A 25548-nucleotide genomic window follows, 5' to 3' on the forward strand; every position below is an offset into this window, starting at 1 on the left:
ATTCAGGAACAGGGTGTAGCAAAACCACCTGTGGGAATCCATGTGAAAGAAGGAATCTTAGTGAGATGTCCATTGTATTTGCAGGCATTTTCTTTAGAAGAGCAGTTCCCTGCATGCCATGTCCCTGCATGACTTAGCAGCATCCTGTAGGTGTGAATGCCTGTCTCTGCAGAGCAGGATATGCAAAAGATGAGGGGATGGGTGGTGGAGGTAGACATGGTGACTAACTCTTTATTCCTGGAAGTGCACCCTCCGTGTGGAGGACGGCATTAAGTGTGTCCCAGATAGGCTTCTCACACTGCGTCATTGCTGGGGATTAAGCCATTTTCCCCAAGGATTCTGTACTTGGCAGAAAGCTCTGCAGGAAGTGCTAGTGTGCCTCCAGATTTAAACATATCAGCACTTGCATAATAGGTTTATTCTTTATTATCCACCTTTTTTTCCTATTCTGTGGCACGGGCTTCAGATACTGCACATGATGATTTTGCTCTTGCTGCCATGTGGTCCTACCACATGGTGAAGGAAGGATGTCCAGACTTGAATTATTCCATCTCCCAGAATCTGATGGTTTTACATTACTACTTCACTTTGTTTTCTTTCTAGTATCTCTTCTGGTATTTTTATTTTTATTTTTATTTTTTTAAAAATCAAACATTAAGGCTTGTGATTGCTACCACAAGACTGGTTGTTCTTATTTCCAACTAAAAGACAATTAGTGAACTCCAACGGAAAGAATTATCAGGGTGTAATTTTGCCTTTTTTGAGGAGGCGGAGGGAATTCACTTACATCAATCTTTCTGTTTTGCTAGATATGTGAAGACCACAAGGCTTTACTTCTCTAGGTGATTCTAACATGTTCATGCTGATTTTGAATGATAAGGGGAAATTTGCAATAAAGGCTCGTCATGAAATTTGAGGAGTGAGTCCCTTTATGCTCAAGGTAAATGAATAATCTCTTTCTGTATTTAGGTACAAGTCCCAGCCATCCCTCTTGTTGATGGTATCCTTTAAAACTAACCTGGGTTATTGTACCTGCAGAGTACAAATTGTGAAATGATACCACGCAATGCTTTTGTGGTTATCTTTTTGTAAGGGGTGTCATGGTAGCTAAAGGCAGTGTAGAGTTTACACTCAGCATGTTCAACTTGTCTTCTTAAGGCTGTATTCATACCCCTTTGTAGCCAGCCACCTAGGACCTGTTTTCACCTGGTAAATGTTTCTTTTGGCCATTTGGAGGGTCTGCATGACTACAGTCCACAAGATCCTTCTTCAGCCTGGCAAACCATGTTTGCACAAGTTAGTAGCTAGGTGGTAAGGGTCAAAGCTGGGATTTCTCAAAAGTCTGTGTATTAGGTTCCTTCAGAGCACAGGAAAAATGTGAAAGAGGAGCATGGACTAATTCTGTTTAACAGCTTGTACAAAATATATGTAGGAGTGTAAAGAAGAAACTGTCACTACTGAATCTCAGAAGAAGTAAATGTAAGAAAAATGTTTAGAATTCAGGGAAGAAGGAAAAAATAATGTGCACAGATATAATGTGAACCATCAAGTTCTTGTTCAAAAAGAAAAGCTATTCAAAGGCCATTTGGGAAATTTGGGTAGTTTTCAGTGGGCATATTCTGTTGTATCTTGCTACCAGTTAACAAGTCTCTAAGTTTTTGGTGCATGTCATAGTTTTGGCACATACCACTGCAGCTTGCTGACTAAGGCTAGTGAAATTTGTTTTTACTGAGGATGGGTATCCTCATAGGACATATATAAAGAGTTTGGCTGATTTATTCTTCGCCTTTTGAGAGAGCTAAAATGTTCATTACAAACAGCTTGTAAAATAGCAAAGAGCATTTTGTTGTTAGTGTTATGTGAACACAGATTTTCTGTATGGTTTTATATGAAGCAAACAGAAAAAAAGCGCAGCAGTTTACCCCACGTATTTGGCTTCTATCAATATAGAAAAATATTTGCTTAAATGGATGTGACTTCCGTTTGGTGTTATAAAGGAAAATATGTTTGTACTTCACTTCTTCTCTTTGCCATACTGTTTAATCTTGCTCACTTTATGTACCCATGCTTAAATATACCATATAATATAGTATTTTTATGAATTATCTGGGCATTTGAATTTCCTCTGCATGGCCCTTTTCCACCGTGAGAAAAGCAGTGAGCAGTGGTTTTCAGTGCTCAAAATTAATGGCTGTGGGCAAGTATGTGGTGGGCTCCTTTTTATTAGGCTTAGTACCTAAGGGAGCTTCTCTTCAGTGTAAAACAGTAGAAAAAATTAAACTTGTTGTCTTCAAGTGTAAAACCAAATTGTTCAGGTTTAAGAGGAATTTGTCTGCTATCAGTGTTATTACTATATGAATTTCAAAAGTATTTCTGTTACTGTGAACTTGAAAATTCAGGTGGTAGTTGCTTTTTTTCCCCCAAGGCAGGAACTACATGATCCTATAGGTCCTTTGCTTACATATGGAGGTTATCCTCATGGATGACTCCCTCAGTGGCTTTGGAAAAAGTCAGGTCAAGCAGAAGTGCCCCCCTTCTCACCTCCAGATTATCTGGACCTGTAGAAGTGTTGCGCAGAGGTGGTATGCCTTGCTTCTGCAGTGTCTTCTGGTGCTTGAACTTTCCTTCAGAGCTCAGACTCCTGGCAGTCTCTGGGATTTCTGGGTTAAGCAAATAGCCTGACAGAGTGTTTGGATCATGCCAGGAGATGAAAACAACCGTGCTGGATCTGCTGGAAGATAGCAAGAGAAAGCCACACAGAATCCCTGAGCGGATGCAGTGACAGATACCAAGCACACCCGAGGGCTCTTTGTTTGGCAAGCTGAGGACCAGCATAAAAAAGGCATTTTTTCCTTTTAAGGCTACAAATCCCAACAGGAAGCTTCAGGGAAAACCTTGGTGGCTTGTTCCTGCAGAGTTGGGTTTTTTTCTCTTGGCAAATGTCATATCCCTGTAGAGGGTTGTGAATTGGCCTCAGATGTTCTAAGAGAGTATTGTAAATGAAGGATGGAAAAATGTATTTCCTGTTACAATCCATTTGACTGACAAAATTAATAACAAAAGTTGGAATTTTAGAAAGCTTGTTCAGTGGGCTTGTTTCATGTGAAGCTTTCTAGCTACACTTTGAGGATTATCTTCTGTAATTTGTGTATAGAAAACAGAATGGAAGTTTCCCCTTGTTTTCTTGCCAGCTTGAGTGTCATTTTGGTGCTCAAAAGCAGTTAAAAAAGGCTCAAACTTCTTTTTTTCACTCTGTTTGGTTTCTTTAAGAGCAGTGTTTTTAAAACAGCTTGTATGAGAGTAGGCACCTAAGTTGGTGTTTGATGCATTGAATTCAGTTAATGGCTTAATTGGTCTATTAGGTTCTTAGGAATTTATTTACCTAAATAAATTGACTGTGTATGACTTGTTGTCATTTAAAAAACTTCTCCTTTCAAGAGTTTACAGATAAGTTTATGCATATTTACTGGGGATATTGTCATGCTATCAATTCAGTAATTCAATTTGTTGACTTCAGTTACAAAAATGAATAAACATTTGCAGTCTTGGTCCTTTGCTTTTGGATGCTGGTGTGAGTTAAAAAAGAAGAATACTATTTTGATTTAGAGTCACAGAGCAACACAGTAATTGTGTCTCTTCAGTGTTAGTTGGCTAATATAACCATTTCTCAGGAAGCACTGTTCTTGTGGAAAGGAACTTCATTGCAATTAATGCTTTACACCATGTTCCTTTCAAATAGTGTTTGTAAAAGAGAACATCTGTAATTGGATCTGCTTACTTACTGTAGTCAAAGTGGAAACTATACTCAGTGGTAAGATATTTCATAAAATCTGAGTGATAGAAAACATCTTCACCCAAGCTCTTGTTTAGAGTATGTGTTTATAACTAACTCTCTGTTGCAAATGAAGAACCCCATGAATTGCATCTGTTCTTTTCAGACCACACAGGTTGTACAGTCATATGTAACATAAAGAGGAAAAAAAAAGTGCATCTGTAGGATTTAAGCATTATGCTGCAAAGCCTAGAATTAACTCTTAAGTTCTGCTGCTTTTGAGTATTTTCTTCTTGAACTGTAGTTCTTTCAGCTGTTCTGTTTAACTTGATTGGAAGTAATCATGGAATGGCTGAGGCTGGAAAGAATCTGTGGCGATTGCTTAGTCCACTGCCATGTTCAAGCATGTTGCTCAGAGCTGTGTCCACCAGGCTTGAATGGAGATGCCACAACCTCTCTCAGTAACCAGTTCCAGTCAGGTGTGACCACCCTCACAGCAGGGAGAGGGAAAAAAAGAAAAAGAAATTATTTTCTTACTTTCAGATGGAGTTCTCTGTACTTCAGTTTGTGCCCATTGACTCCTGTCCCTTTGCTGGGCACAACTGGGAAGAGTCTGTCTTCATTATTGTCTCCCATCAGTTGTTTATACATACTGATAAGACCTGCCCTGAGCCTTCTCCAAACTGAACAGTCCTTGGAATCTCAGCCTCTAATACATCAAATCTTCCAGATCTTTTATCACCTTTGTGGCCTTTGCTGACTTGTTTCAGTCCATGTTTTGCACATACCAGGAAGCCCAGGACTAACTCAGCTCTGTGCGGGTGTCTCACCAGGGCTGAGTGGAGGGGGAGGAGCATCCTTAACCTGCTGGTGATGCTCTTTCTAAAGCAGCCCATAATGCTGTTACCCACCTTTCTGTGAGGGCACACACTTTGTATCTGTCAGGACCCTGATGCTGCTCTCTGCAGGCCCGCTTTCCAGCTGATTAGGCCCTAGCATGTAGTGATGCATGGAGTTAACCATACCCAGGTGCAGAACTTGGAATTCACCTTTGTTGAGCTTCATGAGGTTCCTGCCAGCATGTTCTCCAGCCAGTCCAGGTCCTTCTGGATGGCAGCACACCCACCTGGTGCATCAGCTGCTCCTCCCTGGTTTCTGTTATCAGCCAACTTGCTGGAGATTCTCTCCCACCCTCCAGGTTGGTTGTGGAAATGTTAAATGATGTTGGTCCCAGTACTGACCCCTGGAGTACTCCACTAGTGATGGGCCTCTCACTGGATTTCATGCTGCTGTGCACAGCCTTTTGAGCCCAGCAGTTCAGCCAGTGTTCTCTCCACCTCACCATTCACTTGTTTAGTCTGTACTTCATCAGTGTGTCAATGAGGATGTTTCAGGAGAGCGCATCAAAAGCTCTGCTGAAGTCAAGATAAATAACATCCACTTCTTTCTCATCTCAGCAGGCATCTCATTGCAGAAAACTATCAGGTTGGTCAGATGTGATTTCTGCCTTCATAAATCTATGCTGACTATTACCAGTCATTTAATTTTACTCCATATGTTAAGGTAATTGTTCCCAGATTTATTTGCTGATCACCTCCCTGGGATTGGAGGTGAAACTGACCTGCCTGTAGTTTATGGGATCCTCTTTCTTGAAAATAGGAGTGGCTTTCATGCAGTCCTCAAGAAATTCATCTGATCCCTATGATCTTTGAAAGATAGTTTAGAGTAGGCTCCTGAAAACTTCAGTCACCTCCCTCAGCACTCATGGATGCATCCCCCCTGGATCCATGGGCTTGTGTATGTCCAGTGTGGTTAAATGTCCCTTCACTGGATCCTCCTCTGCTGACAATAAGCCTTTATGGCTCCAGATTTTCTCACTGGTTGCAAGGCCCTGGGTTCTCTGAGCACAGAATATTGAAGGAAGAAGTACCTTTTAAATTGATGGCCTTTTTCTTTGTAGTCTTTCTTTCCAGAGACAGAGATTCACTTAATGTGCTTTAGACACAAACCAGTCCTGTGCAGAGTGCATGTATTAAAAAAGTTTGGAGTCTGTTGATAGACCTGTATTTAAATTAACCTATTAATGTCTTTCCATGATTACACTAAAAAAGAACTCTTCACAAAGCAGTATGAAGGTGCGACTTTTTCCTGTGTGCTTTTTTCCTGTGTTGGCTTGGCTGAGTGCTGACTGCAGAGATGTGTAACAGGAGTGACTACAGACAGTGCAGCGATTTCAGAGGTGATTTTCATGTGTCAGAACAACAAGGAGAATTAGTGTGCAGTCACATTCATGTTGCCATCGAGAGCTGTCGTCCATGCCTGAGCAAGGTTGTTTTAAGCTTGCAGGGGTGTAACAGTCCCAATCTACAAGTGTTTATGTGCAGTTGTCAAATGGGGAGAAAGGAGGAGGAAGAAAAAAGTGAAGTTTTATTTCCAGCTCAGCAGGAACCTGACAGCTCCTGAGCTCAGCAGAACCAGAAATTGCTGCTTCTTGGGTGAAGCCATCAGCCTGAGGCAGGATTTTGGCTTCTGCCTTCTGAGCTCCAAGCCTGGCAGCAGTCTGGGCAAACAGGTGCAAAGCACAGATCATTCCTTTGCTGCTGAGCATGTGTCACTGATGGGGAGCAGAGGTTGGTCAGCCCTGCCCTCCAGAGAGACATGGGGCATCCACGCTGAATGGAGTGAGAGCTGAGGAGCTATTTGTCCTCAGCAGCATTCATTTACCTTTCCAGCACGGCTCCACCAGATTTAAGTTCATCATAACTTTTTAAAAGCCTTTCCCTTTCTTAGATTCCAGAAACAGCCAGTGACTGTCAGAGGGTTGCACAGCACTTAGGACTCAGCCTGGCAGCACGTGGAGATCTGCCAGGGTTGCTCCTCCTCCTGCATGGAAGACAGAATGGCTGTGCATGGGAACTGTGGCACTGCCTCAAAATTAGTGGGAGGCTGGAAGTGTTGCAGTAATTATTCCCAAGAGTAGTTGTACCAACTTCTGGGCTGCTTTCTGCTGGCACTGCTACACATAAAAAGGTTGTTTATTTTCCTCAGCATATCTGCTGCTGTCATCACATCTTGTGAAGTCAGAATTGCAATGTGTGTCTGCTCATGGTGGACTGTTCATAACACAGCCCACATCAGGTGTCTCCTGTGAAAACACATTGCAGGACCTCACCACAACCATCTGAGCTTCTGCTTCAGATCATTGCTCAGCTCCTGAGTGTGAGCCCAGCCAAGCAGCATTCCGTGGGGCCACCTTGTTCACCTGTTCATAAAAAGCTGCAACCTTTAGTGCACCAAAGAAGCACCTTCTCTTTGTTTTGAAGAGAGCTGACTGAAAGCTCCAGAAGGAGAAACTGATAAAGTACCATATTTTTAGAAAGACAGAAAAATGCCAGCATGGTTTAAATTTTGTATTTTGGTTGAAATTTTTCATGTTGTATAATGTTTTTAATTTTTCCAAATATTTTTAAAATTCATGTTTAATAAAGAAAACATGTGTGTTCCAGTAACACTAAATAGCCATTAAAATTTTAGTAGCAGTATTGATATGGATGCTATGAAAAAGGCAGCAGAAATAAGAAACTACTTAGCTGAAAGAATGCTACTGTATAGGAAAAGATATTAAATTTTTTTTTTCCTCTTCATTAAACTTCAGGCCATGTTTTAATGAGTAAAGGCAGGGTGTAGCATTTTGCCTGGGAAGTACTTGGGTAACTTTAAATAAAATATATACTAACAAGTTATAAATAGAGTCTTTTTTCCTCTCATTTTACTACTAAAATTTATTCTAAGAGAAGCGTAGCTATTTATTTTGTTATTAATAAATGATTGCCTTACTAAGGCAGATGTTAAAGTCATTGATGGAGAACTAATCATTCATTCTTAATGGAGCTTTTTGTACAGCCATGAAAGTAACTTTATAATATGAAATGATGATGTGATGGGTTAGTATGGTAGATGAATTTGGAAGACACCTCCTGGATTGATGGTTGACATGCCCATTCCTCCCTGTTTGCAGACGTTTTTGCCAAAATGCATTTTTGTGTGCATCTTTGAAGAATTCTAGAGGGGTTATTTGCAAAATTACAGCTTTTTGGTGGAAGGAGAAAGGAGAGGTTGAATATATTAATCAAAAGGGAAGCAGACCCATCATAGTAGCCTTTTGGGGCTGTTGAGGCTCATTCCCCAAGGAGACATGGGCTTGCCAGCCTGCAGTGTCCTTGCTTGCCATGGTGCAGCCATGTGGTGGCTGGGAGCACACACAGGTAACCACGCTGTGAGTGTCTCCCTTATGTGTTCTGGGGACACTTTTGAGCTCAGAGCACTGTGAGAGCCCTGGTGGTGCAATAACATGTGGCTGTTAGCACTGTGAACACCCTACTGCTGCTCACGTGTCATGGATCAGTGTGAAGATGGGTTGACCAGCACTATGTTGACTGAGATTTAACACTGGGCTGCTCCTCAGGCTAGCAATGGTTTTAAATGTAGGATTGCAAGGATGGGCTCTCCTTGCAGCTGGAAGAGATGGAAGATCTGTCATTTTCAGAAAACATCCTTTTGGGGTGCATGCAAACTGTTCCTGGACCAGAACAAGTGACACTGCAAGGTGTATGGCACCACTTCATTACAGAAGCTTAATCTATTTTAATGTGCTTGAACTAGTCTGTTATCCTCACTGTCCAGTGGGGAAGGGCAGGATGGAACTAGAGGATACCTTTGCCAGACTGAAAGCAAGAAGGGAAGCAGTCAGAAGTGCAGCAGTGCTCAGATCTGAACCAGCTTATGAAGATGGCTGCGTGTTGCTGCAGAACTGTGGCACTGCATCTATGGCAACTAAGGAAAGGAGAATGACTAAGATAATGTTTCCCATGATGGGAAGCACAAGGAAAAATATTTGAAAATCCTGCTCTCAAGTGATACAGTTTGGTTTACTTGTGGTGTTCTTCATAGTACATAACCTGGGACTCGATAACAGTGTTGTTTAGGCCATTTGGACTTTTTTGTATGTCCTGGACTCCTGACTTTATTCAAATGTGAGAATTGAATGCTTAAGAGGTAAAGGTGCCTTCAAAAAAAGGAGGACAGTTAACAGGGCGCTTTTCATTATTGACTGTCATTGTGAAGGTGTGTAAATATGGGGAAAACTGTTTTTTTACCATACCAGTGTATCTCTCTCTCTATTGTATTAGTCAATAGGATGCTGCTGCTGGGCTGTTTCATGGTTTGTCATGTAGCTCCCAGAAAGATGGTATAATTTATAGAACTTGTTAAGGCTTGGCAGTTTCACTGGGCTCCAGACTGTAAGGAGTTCACCCTTGGGCTTGTGAGCCAGTGTGGTCTCTCATGTGAAACTCCCACATCTGGCTTCCTCCCTTCATGGTGCCTGCACAGGCCTGAGATTCACTTCTGCTTCTCTTTATTCTTCGCTATTCCTGCAATTCCACAGGCTTTTCTTTCAGCCTTAAACTTTCCTGTAGGTACCACTATTCTTAGAGCCTCTATCTTTTTGTCCTTGAATTAGTAGGACTCTCAGTGAGACAAGGACTTTTTTTTTGTAGCTGGGCCATCTCTGTAAGAGTCCCTGAATTGTAATATTTGCTTCTGACAGATGAAAAAAAGTGAGTTGCTTTGAACTCACATGCTTTTATTTGGGCCAAACAAAAGAGCAAACCAAAGAAACAAACAAAAAAGAGGCAAGTGACAAATAAACAGATGAAAATGTCTTAATTTCAAAAGAATATCCATTATTTATTTGCTTTGCCATTTTATTTCATTACTTCTCCATTACTTTTTTTTTTTTTTTTTGAAGGAATTGTTTCAGGAGAGGAAATAGAAGTCTCATTTTACCAACCAGTGCCCAGACCATTTTGGGGAAGTGTGATACAAGGAATACTGGCAGATAAAGCCACTATCGTAGTTGTGCTGAACACACCTCACTGAGAGTAGCTGTTGCTTCAGGAACTCGAGGAGAAGCAGGCAAGAAGGAGAGTGTATGTATGCCATGTGCCAGGCACAGATTTCCTTTGCTTTGATTTGACTTTTATACATCTTACTAGAAATGAATGGGTTAGTGACTGGACAGGGACTGCAGGTGACACACTGGGGCTTGGCATACCTGGGAAAACCTGAGGCCACTTGGACTCCTGTACTGAGTGAAGAAATTCAGCTTTATGGCTCTCCTGGAGTCTGGCTGAAATAAGACTGGTAGTAAACAACTTATGTGCTAATCGCAGGGTGCCTTAGCGTGCAGGTGGTTTGGAACAGAAGTGGGTGCCTTTAAGCATTGTTTTATGGTGTTGTGCGTTTCAGACTGAAAAATGGCCACAAGCTTTATTACTTCAATATTAACACTTTTTCATTACTCTCTCCCTCCCCCCTCCTGCAAACTGCTGCATTCATCCATTATAGTGACTCTTGTTTCCCCTTCACCTGGCGTTTTTCACAGCGTGGGGGACGTGGGTGGCAGGAGGGACAGCTGAGGACACCATGGACCTCGTCTGTTGCCGAGTGCTGCCAAAGCCCAGGCTGCCGCCAGATAACCTGTTGAGGTACCTTGCAGAGCCTTCAATGATGACAGCATCCCTCCTGCCATTTCTGCTGGTTTCCAGTGACCTGCAAGGGGACTGTACCTCTTAGGAGACCTTTTCCCATTAGGTTTTTCCATCCTCCCTCCTGCTCCTTGATGGCAGGGGCTTCGCAGTGCAGATGTTGTTATCCATCCTTTCCCAACTCTTGCAATCAGCTGTTTTCACTGCGCTTGCCACTGAGGGCTGTGTGCCAGGATGTTTTATAATTGGGAAACAAGCAGCCATGATTCACAGGATTGAATTTGCCCTGTTTTCCTCTGCAATGTGGAGAAATGGTGTTAAAAAGTTTTTTTAAAAATCCTATTCTTACATTCTCTTTCCCATTCCAAGTGTGTCAGGTTAAGTTTATCTCTGTGCCAATGCCAACAGTAACCAGAGTTAAATTAGCCTTCCTGCTTGCTCTGCTTGGGTTTCACTTTTCAACAAGCCTTAGTAAAATAAATTGTGCCCCACATGTCTTTAAATTTCATTATCATGACCTAACTTAATTTGCTATAAATTATTTCTACCTGAGCTTCTTCAGCTGTGAACTTGCAGCCTCAAGTGTCTTGCTTATTGGATCATTGCCCAGCTAATCAAGATTTTTTTTCTTTCCTTCACAACTCCTGCTTTTTGTATCAGCTAGGTCTGCCAAAGTCAACTTGGCTGTATAACCTCAGAGGGGACACATGAAGAGCTGATACACTCTTGTCTTTAAAATAAGGCTTTTATTGAACCAAGTTTCAATCTGTTCCTGTTGTGCTCTAGTGCTGCTGATAAAGACTTCTTTTCCTTTAGTGAAAATGTGACCTCAAGGGTTTGTTCTCTTCTTGGAGGTAGCCATTGCAACACTTCATTTTGGCTTTTCCTTCCTTTTGTTTTCTCCTTGGGAAAAGCGACTGACTGGAAGATTTCTGCACACTCAGTGTCAAGCAGCTGTGCCTTGCTTTTGTTTTTTGCACAGCTAGGTTCCATGTCTAATAAAGCCTGGTGCTTATTTCCACTGAGAAAAGCAGGTTTATTTTTTTTAGAGCTGTTCCTTTCATTTAGCAGTTGGTGATAACTTTTATTTCAATGCTGTCAATGTGGAAGGCTCTCTCGCCCCTTACCAAGCTGATAAGCTGCAAACAGGCTAAAGATTTTTGCTGAGTAAGGGTCAGAGAACCAACCCGTAAAGTATTTCAGCCTGCAACCTCAAGTTGTAATAATGACTTGCTATCATTGTATGTCCTCAGAAGAGAAACTTAATACAGCAAGTTTTATTACGACTTTGGAGAAGTCCTACTACATGGTTTAAAAAAAAATAAAAATTACCTGACTTCCTGGGAAGCCTTGGGGATGCTCCAGGGCACTTATTTCAAAATGAAAACATGCTGATTGTTGGTTAGATGTAACACATGTAATTTGAACCGTTCCTTAATGGCGGCTGAGGGCCTGATGTAACTCACCAACAGATTAAAAAATAGTCAGTTTGTTTAACTTTCATTTGGAGAAAGTGGTAACATGGAGCTCTTGATGATGAACAGTGGAACATTATCTTTCAGTGTATCCTTTCTTTTGAGAACAGACGCTTGCTTGGTGTCTGGATCCTGGTGGAGCAGAGATGTCTGCTAGGGCAGTTTAACTCTTATGGTGATTGTTGATACAGGGTGCTGCAAGAACAGTGGGCACAAAAGGTATTGCCCTGGGCACATAGAAGTCTTCTCAGTTCAGACATGCTTCAGTCTGACCTAAATTTTTGGGGTCAATATGAGGCTTACTGGTAAAATGACACGTCATGTGGCAGGCAGGGGGTCAGATTAGATGATCTAATGGCTCCATCTGGCCTTAAATTCTTAATTAGGGAAGTGCTGCCAGCACAAGATGGCATTGAAGCTTTACACTGCTAGATTTTTCTTTCTTGGGAGATCCTCACCTGAAGCAGGGCTGCAGAAGTTGTACTTGGGCTAGTTTTTTCCACAGCTTCTAATGGTAGCAGCAGCCAGCAGAGCTAAAAGTGGGTCCTGATGGGAACTTAGTAGTCTTGCTTTCATGAAAGTACTAAATCCCTGAGTTTGACTATTCCAGATTACCACATGTTGAGCTTTTAGAGCTATAATGATACCTAAATATAGAGGGAAAATCTATTATTAGGACAGAAAAAAAGGGTAAGTTTCCCTGGCAAGCTAATGAAAAAGAAATTACAGTTATTTGAAGCTGTTCATGGATTAAAATATTAGAAGTGGGGATGTGGTTTTGGGTGGATGGTTTGATACAGTAGGTTATGATACTTTGCTTGACACCTTTAGTGCAGAAATGGAATGCTCTTGGCTCTCCAGCTATGCAAATGGCAGTGTGCAGGTGTAATAACCATTGGCACAGCAAAAGCAGCATCACTGATCAGCCAGTTTCTTTGGTGAGGTCAAATGGCTTGCAGCTAACTCAGTGTGTCACTTGATTGTAGGTTACTTGAATGTCTTTTAAAGTTGCTTAATTGCTTATTGATCTCATAATTATTCCATACTTGCTGTCTCTTTTGCTATTTTCTGAATTATATTGTTAAATCACAATTTTAATTTCATTAGGAGAAGCTTGTGGTTTTGAGCATTCACTCTTAGGTTTAGAGCTTTTAATTGGAACTTTCAAACTTGATTGGTTTCTTTTATATGCTGGTACACATTTTGTTTTTCTTGCATTTTTCTAAATGAGTTACTCTACTTCTGCATGCTTCTTTAAGGCACTGTTACTTGTTGCAGACATCCTTTTCATTAAAAATCCTTTCTTAGGATTTTTCCTGCTGAAGCTGACAAGTTTCAGCAACAAGATGTAAACAATGGTTATCTGCTGCTGTGGAATGCAACAGGTCTGTCTGGATTGGCCCATCTTGGATGTTTATAATTAATGGCCAATCAAGGACCGAGCCATTTCGGATAGAGTCCGAGAGAGCTGCTTTTGTTATCATTCTTTTCTTTTCTATTCTTAGCTTAGCTAGCCTTCTGAAGAAACCTTTCCTTCTATTTCTTTTTAGTATAGTTATAATGTAATATATATATATCATAAAATAATAAATCAAGCCTTCTGAAGATGGAGTCAACGTTCTCGTCTCTTCCCTCAATCAAGAACCCTTGTGACCACTGTCACAGTTACTATACAGGTGGCATGTTTCAAAGCACAAGGAGCTGAATTAATAACTGCTGAGGTACTAAATTTTAACTGCTGTCCCCTTTTGCTAATTTGTCTTGTGGGTTTTTCCCTCCCCTTTAAGATTTTTTCAGAGTAATTGCTCTGGAAGTGTGTTCTTTTCCTTGCTAGTCTCATCTTGTATATTACTATTATTCAGGTTGCTTCATTTTAGTAATAGCTTCTGCTGACTTCTTTCCTTTCAAATTCTTTGTGCCATGAATTACTGCTCTATGTTTGTGTCACTGGGAAGTTGTGCAGGAAGAGAAGCAGCCTTGGCTTCCTGGGTTTTAACGCAGCAGGGTAATCTAGACCCAGTAAAAGCAAGAGTTTGTGAAAGTGGGTGCTGAACTGTCACTGGGGCACTTCCTCTGCTCACATCTGTATTTCCTGTTGGGCTGTCTAGCCCAATAAATGGTTCCATCTGTGGTGGCCCATTGTAGTTCCTGGGAACCTGCTCTGTGACAGAAGGTCAGCTGGAAAAAGCAGCTTTCAGCCATTCTCTGTTTTGTTCTCCTTCTCCCTGTCCTGCTTTGGAGTCCACAGCGCCTCTCACAGCATTCCATGGTGCCCAGGTGTTTGCTGCCGGCAGCTGTCCTGCTGTCCTGCTGCTGCTTTGGGCACTGATGGCAGCTTTGCAGAGCCACCACCGTGTCCCTCGCTGAACAGTCCCCTAGGTCAGCACGCTCATTTCTGCCTTGCTGACCTTATTATCAGCACAGCCTCCCCAGCCTAATTACAACCTCTGTCTTCTACTAAGTTGCAGGAGCATTTGGGTGAACCTCAAATGAGCCTAAAGATCACAGTACACAAGACCAAATAAACACCTTTAAAAGTAGAAGAAGGATCTCTAGGTGGTCTGAATCTTGCTTATCTTTGCAATAGCCTTAGTTCCTTAAAGGCCTGTCGATTTCTGATAACACAGTTTTGTTAGCAGGGGTTAGATTTGCATTTTGCAAAAATAGAATGAGGTCTTCGACTGGGCAAGGACACCATCTGCAGTCACCAGATGCAGTTATCAAGATTAAATTGCAAGACTTGCCACTGATTATGCTGGTAATCATTGAGGTAATCAGTGTAATTATCTTGAGATCAAGACAAGATTATCTCTGATCTGATAGATTCTGCCTAATTAAGTTGAGGGAGCATCCATCATTAGCTACTGGAAAGAGTATGGCTCCAACTCGGCACTTGTCTGTTTCACTTTGACCATGTTGTTTTATAATATGGGAGAAAAATAAATTGGCAAATATTGTGAAATTGACATCTCATGATGAAAGCATTTTCCATTGGGTTGTATCACATTTCTTGAAAACCTACAGCATTCCTTATACATGAAAGGCTCCTAGGTATTCTCCTCATAACCAGACTTTAGAAAAAGACTTTAGTCTGGATCTCTTTACCCAAGGAAGATGAAGCATTTCCACTTCAGGTTATTTTAAGCTTTCAGAGTATATTTTTTTCCTACTATAGATCATGTGGAGGATTGACTCAGCTGCAACTGGAAAGGATTTTCTTGCCAAATAGAATGGTTGTTGATGTTTTCTCAAAAAATGTGACTGAGACTTGGTAGAATATAATCCCAAACTCTGATGTACACTAATAATCTAGAAAAAAGTGATGAGGCATTGGAGAGGTCTTGACAAGTAGTCGTTTGTGTGTGTTGGAGCATTTTCCTTTAGCATCTGTAATGTGGTTTTTCATGTTCTTATATAGTGGTATAAAAATCTTTTTGCAGATGTGTTTGCTGAGCAATAACTGGCATATCTTGAGCCTTTATTCATCTCTTCTATAGGTTTTCAAGACAATTACTTCCGAATATAGTGATAAATGATGTTAAAGATTATAATGTATCTTACATCTTGTACCTTTCATTTTTAACTTGCTCTATGTTGCAACTACATGTGCACTGTAAGTGTATGTAACTTTTTTTTTTTTCAAATGGCATAGGTGTGCACACAAAATGCTGTTTATATTTCCCATCAGGATATATTGCTCAGGGAAGGGACAGGAGCCGTCTGTAGTCTGCATCAGATGAAGAGGGTGCAGGAGATAACGAAGAGAAGTAGGCAGCACTGAATACCTTCTAAAAAGCAGGTGATTCAATCTTTGTTAAGGCTCAAAAGAACGAGGTCTAACAGCATCCCCAGCAGTTGTTTCTTTAATTTCCAGCAAGTTACCAAATTTCATTCCAAGAAATGTGTTGCCACGGAAGACTTCCAATAGCAAAGCATCATAGGAGATGATTGGTAATATTTTTTCTGTCATCAATCTGTTATTATATCTGCTAAGTTTCACACAATTATTTATCAGCTGAGAGTTGTGAAATAATTCCTGACTTGATGTGAAAAGGAAAAAAAGTCAAATACATTTTTGAACATGAACCCAACCCATCAGTCTTAAAGTGCTGATTCATTTGCCCACACAGTATAATTAAGATGTTAATCTGTAATAAGGAGTGATACATTCAGTGATCTCACAATCAGAAAGTAATTATAGCTTAAAATGTTCATTTGGCTCTCCTCAACCATTTTATTACTCTGACAGGTAAGGTAGGGCATTCATAGCTCAGGATCTATAAACTTTGCTTCTACAACTGGAAAAGGTTTGCAGTTATATATAGATGCCTATACTGGCTGTTTTTTGGGAACAAAATGTCGACTGGCATTCTGAGTCCTGTCCTAGGGGAGAATATTTCAGTTTGAGTACATTTAGTGTTTCATTAGATAATGAATCCATTATGTAGTTTAAGTTCAGGCTCACACTGATTAATCATGACATTTCAATTATTCATAGAATCAGTGATCTTTTGCACCCCTTTTTTCCCACCTCATTTGCCGTTGGCTTCTATTAATTTCTCTTTTTACTGCTTTAGGATTTTTCATCTTGCCATATTCTGAAATCCTGAAACTCTTCCACTGCTGGAGACTTTCATCTGGGACTTTAAATGACCTTGCAAGCAGGTCATGGCACCTCTCTGGTTTGGTGCTTCATAGCATCTTAGCTGCCTACCTTCAAGGTGGCTGAGCTGTGGAGCAGCCAGGCCTCCAGGTTTGAGGAGTGACAGGGAGAGATGTGTGAAAGGCACAGATTGTCCTGGGAATCCAAACCAGGTTCTTGTTTCATCTGCTGAATGGAATTTCCTCATGTTGTCCTGGAGCCATGGAGAGGGTTGAGTTGCCTGACTCGCAGTCCCTCTGTGCAGCTAGTGAGATTGCCCTTGTCCTGGTGTGCTAACAGCACATAGGTGGCATTTTTTTAAAGGATTGTGTTGTTTGTTTAGAGGAATTCAGTTGGTACCCATGCAATTTGATGTTCAATAGTGCACAGACAGCACAGAGGTCGGAAGTGGCTGCTGTGTTCCCCTTTGGGTCCTACTGCTCCGGTCCAGCTCCAGCTCTCAAGTGTGATCACTTTTCAGCTCAGTGCCCACTTGGTCAGTCAGTCACATTGCCATGGTGTAGTTTTATCATATATCTATAGGTGCGTAAAAAAACCCCTCAACTTCTTATTTTTTCATCAGTCTTGTGTTTTCAAAATTTGTGGGCTGATTCAGCCTGCAGATGTTGATGGAGCCAGGCAGGATTTGATGGAGGTTTTCCCCCAATGGGCACAGACTCTGCTGGCCTCCAGAGGCTCAGCTCTCTCAAACCTGGGGCACAGGACAGCCCAGTGTGCAGCTTACTGGGAGGTCTGTATTTACCAGGAGTGTAAGATTCATTAAGGGTAGGAGGTATATAAATAGTTCTTTCTCCATATATCTTCTCTGTTTTAACTCTTCCTAAATGGGCCATTAGCAATTGTTTGGGAGTAGTGGTGGCAAATCTCTTTCTTTGGATTCAGATAAAATTGTCCTGTCCTTAGTCCTCTAGCTAACTGGAGTTTTCAGCTGGAAAATCACCTGTTAATTTTAGCCTATAATCTCCATTTTATGGCTGTTTTGTCAATACTTATTGCAAGGTAATATTTTTAGAGATAAAGTATTACATGGCTTTTTATGACAGTGGGGAAAAAAAGGGGGGTACAAAGTCATCAACCACAGCTCTATGGATGGGGGATAGCGGGGTGGGGAGTGTGTGTTTTATAAGAAGCAGACTGGCATTACAGGAAGCAGAACTCGTGGGAAACAATGTATTAGAAAGGGGCTTATTTTCTATTTCAATGGTTAATTTGCTAAACCGATGTAACCCAAAAATATTCAATATGGCAAGGTTAAGACCTGTTTTAATAGAAAATAGAAAACTAGATTTATCAATGAGCATCTTTTCTATAAACCAACATAGTCGATGTCTTAAAGGAGGGAAAAAAGTTATTATAATGTCAGGTCTTTCAAAACTATGAAGCATCTCAGTAATTTTCTGGAAGTTAAAATAATGATCTTTTTCAGTGCTCCATTTAATGGATTTTTAGTTATAAAACTTTAATATTTATTCAAAGTGCAAGTTTGCTTTAAAGATGTCTAAAAAAAGAGCCCTGTAGGAGTCTCATTTCCTGGACTTTTCTAATTCCGTATCAAAATTCCGATGCTGGCACGCAAGAAAGTTGTTACTCTGAAGGGTAGGACTTTACTTAGACCAGGCTTGAAAAGTTGAGCTCTTTTTCAGGGATCTCCTGAGGGCTTACTGAGAGTTGAGAGCTTCTTTTGAAGGCAGTGGAGCTGCCCACAGAAACAGGAGCTGTCTCTAGATTCATATGTGAGTTGTATGGGCTGTATGAGAGGAGGATGGGAGGCACCCTGATAGGTGCAGTGCATCTCTCATGTGGGGGGCCTGCAGTTGTTTGTAGGGATACCTTCAGTATTAACTGAGAACACAGTGATGTTTGTTGTGGACTCTGTGATCCCAGGGATTGTGGAGCTCTGCAGTGCCATTTGGGATCCATTTTCAAATGAGGGCTTCTCTGGGTACTGTGCCTAAAGTTAGTAGCAAAGTCACTTAAGCTTTACAGCTGTATATCCTTGGAAGCGTGGTAAGCCTAGGCAGGTGAATTGTGCATCAGTCCCTGTGATCCACATTCATAGGAAGCTGGATTGTACCTAATTTTTTCCAGTTTTTCTGGTGGTTGAAAAGTGACAGACCAGACAGATTGAGTATAGTCATGATGCAGCCAACAGCTCACCCCCTGTGGTTGATCCATTGGCTTCTTCCTTTTCCCTGTTCTGATCCTGCCTGCTCGTTTGAGCACATCAGCTACAGTAAAAAGAAATTCCTTTCTACTCATGGAGCCTTCGGTAAACTTTAGTACAAACTGTGTGTGCAGTTGCTGAGCATTAGTAGTTAGCTGTGACCCCTGTGACATTGCTGGAGTAATAGATGCAATCCTTTTCATCAGTGGGTCCAGCTTTGAAGAGAGATCAGAGAGCTGTTGCTTATTCTTCCCATGAGTGTTTGGCAAGCAGGCAAAACAAGTGAGGATGCTGTGTGTGAGTCTGGGGGCTCTTGTGATGGCATGTACCTGTGTGATCCTGTTCTACAGACTTAATTTGTGGCCCTCATTCTGTAATTTACAACAGGAATCATCCCATAAAAACATTTATATTAAATACATTAGGTCATGGTTTTGTCTTTATGTGTGAGATCTTGCTTGATGAAGAAGTGTCAGGAGAAGGGTAATGGTCTTGATTTTTCCTCAAAAAAAATGTTTCGGAGTTCACCTGACACTGTCTGAGAATTCAGGTGAAATTCCAAGTGTTGTCCTACTGGAACAACTTGAACAAAGATATTTTACTGTCACAGGTTTTGTAGTGCTAGGAAGTAATTTTTGAAGGACCCTACTAAAATGTAGATTCACAATGCCTGGAGAAGCCATCTGCTGAACAAATAGGTAGTAAATCCCCCTCTTGCATCTGAAAGATACAAATTTTCAGGAAGAGTGTCATCGACAAATGGCGCCAGTGATTTCACCTGAGGGCTTGAGGGTTTGTGTGTGTTCAACGTACTGTAGGCAGAATACCTCTCAAGGTTTGTTGTAGTCTCTGCTTTTGAGTCCTCTGAGACCAGTGGCTGGCTCTCAAGTGCAAGGATTTGGTATCTGTTCCATTCTCTCTTATGGAGGCAGGAACTGTGTGAGTACTTGGGTGATGACCAAAGCTGCCATGTGGACTCTGAAAGTCTCAACACTGCAGTAGAAACCACTTCCCCTAGTCAGACATATTTAACTAAACATGTATGTCTTTTTATGCATCTTTTGTTGTCTTAGTATTGCCCTAAACAACAAAACATCTCAGCCTGTGTCATTTTTTTGGCTGTTCTGTGATGGTTATAGGATTTCCTATCCTCCTCTGTCTTTCTTTGAAGACAAAACAGAATAAATTAGTATTGCAGGCTGTCTTGTCCTGCAGTTTATGTGTGACTTTCTTGAGTCTGTGAAGTCTTTTCCCATGTCAGTAGTTGGAGGCACCAATGCTTCCTCACATCACTGGTTCTTGTGGGGAGAAGTTATCATTCAATTAGATAATTTAGTAGTGTTGCATTCAGGAGCTAAGATACAGTCTCTGCACCTTGTTTGTAGTAAAGACAAACACTTGCAAGTACCTGACACCTGAAGCTCAGTAGAAATCTCACTATGTATTAAAAGCAGTGTGTTTTCCCTGAAGATTTTAGGATTTGTACATTTTCCTACATTGTTGGACGTAGGCACTGAGTGAATGGTCTTGGGGGAACTTGAGAAAGAGGAAGCCTTGGAAACCTGTTTAAATTGCAAGACTCTAAAGAGCTCTTCTGTGCAATCTTTTGTCTGTAGTATTATTCCCCTGCAATATTTGACTTTGTGTTAGGTATTCTATGTTTGTACTTGTATTTTAGAAATGTGCACAAAAAGCTTTTTTATACCATCGTGCTGCAAGTGCTCCTGGTATTGCTGTCATTTCCCTGTGCCTTCGTTCACTTTTTAATTTCTTTTTTTCTTTTTGCTTTATTTGCAGATTTATAATTGATTCACAAATTTATTTTAATTCTGTGTCTTTCATCCCTTTGTCTGTAGTCATTACTGTTTCTTCTGGTATATCTCTATTGTGTTTGTTCCAACTTTGACACCTTCTTTATTTATTGTGTTCCAAGCAAGAGGAAATTAGATACAGCTCAAGAAGCCACAGATCTTCCTACTGGCATTAGAAATATGTGAATCCTAGTTTTCTTTTCTTTTCTTGCAGTCACCAGAAGTAAAGAAAGTTCTTGCTCTAAGTTTATTGTTGAAAACAAACCTCAGATATCCCTTCGATCGCATATTCTGAAGCAAACAAAGCTCTGTTTACCCTGACTGATGCTCAGTCCCATTGTGTTTCTTCTGGTTAATTTACTGGGAATTTGCTGAGCTTTGTTCTTACTCAGACAAGTTTTGTTGAGTGGGTTGTTAATTGCAGGTTTAAACTTGTATTTGCTCTATCTAGCAACTTAAAACATTGTGAGTTCTTTCCTCTCTATATTAATTTACTTAGTTAGGCCTTTAGAAGAGGCACTGCTTCATTAAACACTATCCTGTTTCGTCAGTAATGACTCTACTTCTTTCTCTAAACACATTAATGCATTAAATAGGTTCATTTGTCTTCAGTGGGATCAGGATGTTCTACAAAGGGACTTGGGGCCTCTTTGATACATGCTCTTTGGTGGTGTAACAGTGCTGTGGAGGACTCAGCAGAGTCTATGCTGTATTTGCAGGTTGACTGGGTTTTTTTAGCCTGTAATGAAGCAAATTTGATATTCATTTGTCACACTCTGATGGGAACGGTATCATTTTTGTGCTTCTATCAAATGAAGCTCCCGAGACTACTTCAGGTATTTGCTCTTTCCCCCCCATCTGTCCTGCAGCAGAGCTCCAGCGCCAGCGGTGGGAAGCCATTGTGTACAAGCAGTAGGTGATGAGATGATGCTCCTTCTGTGGTGATGAGCTGCTGCACCACTCATCTACTCTTCTGGTCCAGCAACACAGTAATGAGACACATGAACATGAAGGGAAAAGAAAATAGGTGGCTGTTTTTCCAGGGGACAGGCTGTCCTGCCACAGCACCCAGGGCTGCTGGAGAAAGCAGCAGATTGCCAGCTCCGAGTGCCAGGGGGAGCAGCTGCCAGCTCCGGCTTGGCCTCCGAATGGGCTGCACATTTTAGCAAGTACTTAGCGCTTTTGGGCAGGCTGGGGAAAAACAACTTCTGTAGCAGATTTCTGTCTGGTCTGAAGAGCAGACACTGCAGTGACCAAAGAGCCAAAGGGAGAAATGGGAAGGATGCACCCACCGCAGCAGGGCTCTTTCATGTAAACCCTGTTTTTTCCACAGAGGTCATGAAAGATTTCATTGACTCGGGAGGTGCTGCCTCACCTCTCTTTCCTCAAAGGAAGCTTTTAATGCTCTGCCTAGTTCCCTTCTAAGGAGTTTCACATTTCCAGGGTTGACTTCACAATTTCTCATTTCAAACAAGTACATTTCTTTTTAATTTTAGAGTAGAAGTTTTATGGAATCCAAGTGTAAGCTTTCTGTTTAGGTTCTTGGGCAATCACTGATTTAAACAATAGGTAAGTTGAAGATTAGCGGTGATACATTAGTCTCCCCAGTAGCTGCAGTGAGAGTATGCTGAACTTGTGCGAGCATTCCCAAGCCATGGAGTAATCACAAGTAATGTACATGCTGTTAAGATTGGTTTGGGTTGTTTTATTTTTCTTTTCCTGTGGGGTTACTGACATACTGAGCCTCAGCAGAAAGGGTTAAATAGAACTTGAGCTATGAGTTTGAAATTATGCTTGACACATCCGATCCATATTACTGCAATGTGTCAGCAACTGCAGTTGGTATGTCAGTTCTGCAAGTAAAAAAGTGATTGCAATGCAATTTCTCCTTTTTCATGTAAAATCACACATATCCTCTGTGCAGGGATTTTCTTGTTCAGTGGGCTACAGTGTGGATTTAGAAAAAAACATAATTCATTTATATGTAAATACATCCCGAAGGCTACACATATCTGAGCTTCTACAAAGACAGAGAGCATGTACATGAAAACAAATGGACCTGTTGTTGTTTTAAATTCATAGTTTACCATAATAGGGGTGGTGGTGGGGAGGAAGGGTTGTCTTTGAAACCATATAGGTCAGCATTTCAGACTTCTGTATTTGTATTCCAATTAAAGGAGAAAATGGAAAAGCTTCTGGATGTTTGCTATTTTAAAAGCAGCTTGAGGGGGGAGAAGCAGAAGCAGTATTTTTCATATGTCCTATTAGCAAATTACATGCCGTGAATACAATTTTTTAGTGTTTGGCTCATATATAGGTTTTGTGAGTTTTATTTGTTTTGGAGGGTGGTGTATGTGAGTTCTTGGCAATTGTTCCATTTCTTTTTGTTACATGAAAAGAAAATTTTCAAAAAAACTGAAGGTATAAATTCTGTCTGTGGCTCTCACCAAATGCTGGGAGGTACAAGAAATCCAGCATTCTAAAGCAAAGGAGGAGGGGGAGACAAACAAGGAGATGGCAGGTGATTGTGGTGTCTTGTAGCAGCATTTGCTTTACCTGATTTTTTTTCCTTGATATAGTAAAAATATTTCCTTGCTGAAGTACTTGCGTTTGGACTTAAAATAGCATAAATTATTTGGAGATAAGTTCACATTAACCACCACATATTCCTCACTTAACCTGTCACTGTTGCTGGAGATACAAGTCTTAGCTCCTATCAATGCATCTTCTACTTCAGCAAGGGAAAATGCAATTTAGTTTTATAGCTGTTTTAGAAGAGTCTGTGATAAAAGCAAACCAGTGCCTTCTCTAATAAGTATTAAAGACCAAACCTGTGCAATTTGTAGTAAGTGTACTCTATCCTCTTAAAAATGTCCTGGGGATTTATGCACTAAACCCAGATTAATGCTAATATGAGTTACTTAAGATAATAAATCATTCCTTTGGCGTGGCATTTCCCTTTAACCTCCTTTTATTTCTATTTTTTTAAATGAAAACAAAGTTAGAATTTGAGTTTGTGGTATAAAAAAACCTTTTTTCCTTCTTCTCTGTAGGCATGCTTCTAAGAAGGGTATTGACTATGAGGAAGCCCATGTGCTAGTAACCAGTGTTTACTAATCCTGCTGAAGAAAATGAAGCCACGTTTCAGCTTTGCCGATCCTTTTCCCACCCTGTCGGCTGAATGAGAAATGGTCGTGTGATTATGCTGACACCCCAGCATGCATTTGGTAGACCTGTGGTTAACTCGTTCCCTCTCCATGTGTCTGCTCTTACAAAGTTTTGTCCTCCTGATACTGTGCTTTCTTTCTGCCAGTATGTGCCCGAAAGGCTGCCTCTGTTCCCACACCGGAGGTCTGAACGTCAGCTGTAGCAATGCAAACCTCACGGAGATACCCAGAGATCTTCCTTCAGAAACAGTCTTACTTTATTTGGACTCTAATCAGATAACATCTATCCCCAACGAAATTTTTAAGGACTTGCACCAACTGAGAGTCCTCAATTTATCAAAAAATGGGATTGAGTTTATCGATGAACATGCCTTTAAAGGGGTGGCAGAAACCTTGCAGACTCTGGATTTGTCTGACAACCGGATTAAAAGTGTGCACAAAAACGCTTTCAACAACCTGAAGGCCAGGGCCAGAATTGCCAACAACCCCTGGCACTGTGACTGCACGCTGCAGCAGGTGCTGTGGAGCATGGCCTCCAACCACGAGACGGCCAACAATGTCATCTGCAAGACCTCTGTGCTGGACGAGCATGCGGGGAGACCCTTCCTCAACGCTGCCAACGACGCCGACCTCTGCGACCTCCCTAAAAAGACTACTGACTATGCCATGCTGGTCACCATGTTTGGCTGGTTCACCATGGTGATCTCCTACGTGGTTTATTACGTCCGACAGAACCAGGAGGATGCACGGAGGCACCTGGAGTACTTGAAATCCCTGCCAAGCAGGCAAAAGAAACCAGATGAAGCCGATGACATTAGCACTGTGGTATAGTATTCTGAATACAATGACTGCCTTTGTGATGGAAACTAGAGTTGGATGACACTAAAACCAGAGGTTTACTTCTAACGTACATTGTAAACATTAAGACTTTTGGGGCTTTTTTTTTTCCTGTTTAACTGAATTATGCCACTGTTGACCTTTCTAACAGAAAGTTTTGTCCGGGTGGTAAACTTCAATTATTCTCTGGTGGTATCCTAAAGCAAGTGAATTAATATGTTAACATTAGTTTAGACCCATTCCACTATTTAATAACGAAATTTATTTTTTTAATTTAAAAACTAAATAAAAGCTTAAATTTGAACCATGTAAAGCAGAGTAATTTGTTGATCAGAAGCATATCCAGTGCCAGCACACTCTTGGCTTGTTCAGTGCCCGTGAGGTAGAAGAGAGGAGCGATGATGAAGTGGGCTGTGAGAGGTACAGGATTGGAGTCCCCAAAGGGCACATCTCACCCATGGGTGCAAGGTGAGCAGCTGGTGAATGGTGGCTCATTCTGTGGGCTGCCTGCCACGGTGGGAAAGGGGCACAGTGTGGGCAGAGCAGAGTGCCTGACTCTTGAGCGTAAGGGACTGATGCTTGCTTAACCTCTCAGAGGGCATTTTGGCAGTGCTGGGGAGAAGGCAACCAGGCACTCAGGGCATCAAATAGAGGTAAGCCAGGGGCATGTGGTGGTTTTCATCTTACACTCACTTACTGCCTTGCATGAGCTTTCTAAGGAGAAGCTCTTGTTGATGACACATCCTCCTTGGTTAGCATTTTATACTTTCCTGTTTCCAGGTTCTATGTGACTGTCTACCCAAGCCCCCCAAACTCTGTGTGACCTCCTGCAGGACCCCAAAGCAGTAGAGTTAAATACACATGTGTGTCTAAAGAGAGCAAATAAAATGGTACACTGTGCTGGCAATATAACAAACTCTACTGAACGGGACATGCAGTGTCTCTGAGTAGGCTGAGCAAAATTACTTCCTGATGTAATTCCCCTAATTTCTCTGAAATTTCCTTCAGAGTAAAATTGGTCTCATTTCTGTCACTGTGTTCCCCAAGCAATATTTAAGATCCCAGCTAATATGCTACTGTGGGAAGAAGCAGGGGGAACTAGCTAAAAGAT

At 41.3% G+C, this 25548-nt stretch overlaps 1 protein-coding gene across 4 annotated transcripts in view; it reads left to right on the forward strand.

The window, feature by feature from the left end:
• LRRC3B (leucine rich repeat containing 3B) overlaps positions 1 to 24750 on the forward strand; it is a 44816-nt gene extending 20066 nt beyond the window's left edge. For 2 of the 4 annotated variants that reach the window (XM_030943156.1, XM_030943155.1), the window contains one exon: positions 23487 to 24740. In XM_030943156.1, coding sequence (XP_030799016.1) covers positions 23652 to 24431 — 780 coding nt within the window. In that variant the 5' untranslated portion in view covers positions 23487 to 23651 and the 3' untranslated portion in view covers positions 24432 to 24740. Of the gene's footprint in view, positions 1 to 23486 lie in introns of all 4 variants that reach the window. The other 2 variants (XM_030943157.1, XM_030943154.1) reach the window with 2 other exon arrangements.
• Positions 24751 to 25548: the final 798 nt, after the last annotated feature.

The sequence above is a fragment of the Camarhynchus parvulus genome, chromosome 2, assembly GCF_901933205.1.
Source record: "Camarhynchus parvulus chromosome 2, STF_HiC, whole genome shotgun sequence".
NCBI classification, from domain to species: domain Eukaryota; kingdom Metazoa; phylum Chordata; class Aves; order Passeriformes; family Thraupidae; genus Camarhynchus; species Camarhynchus parvulus.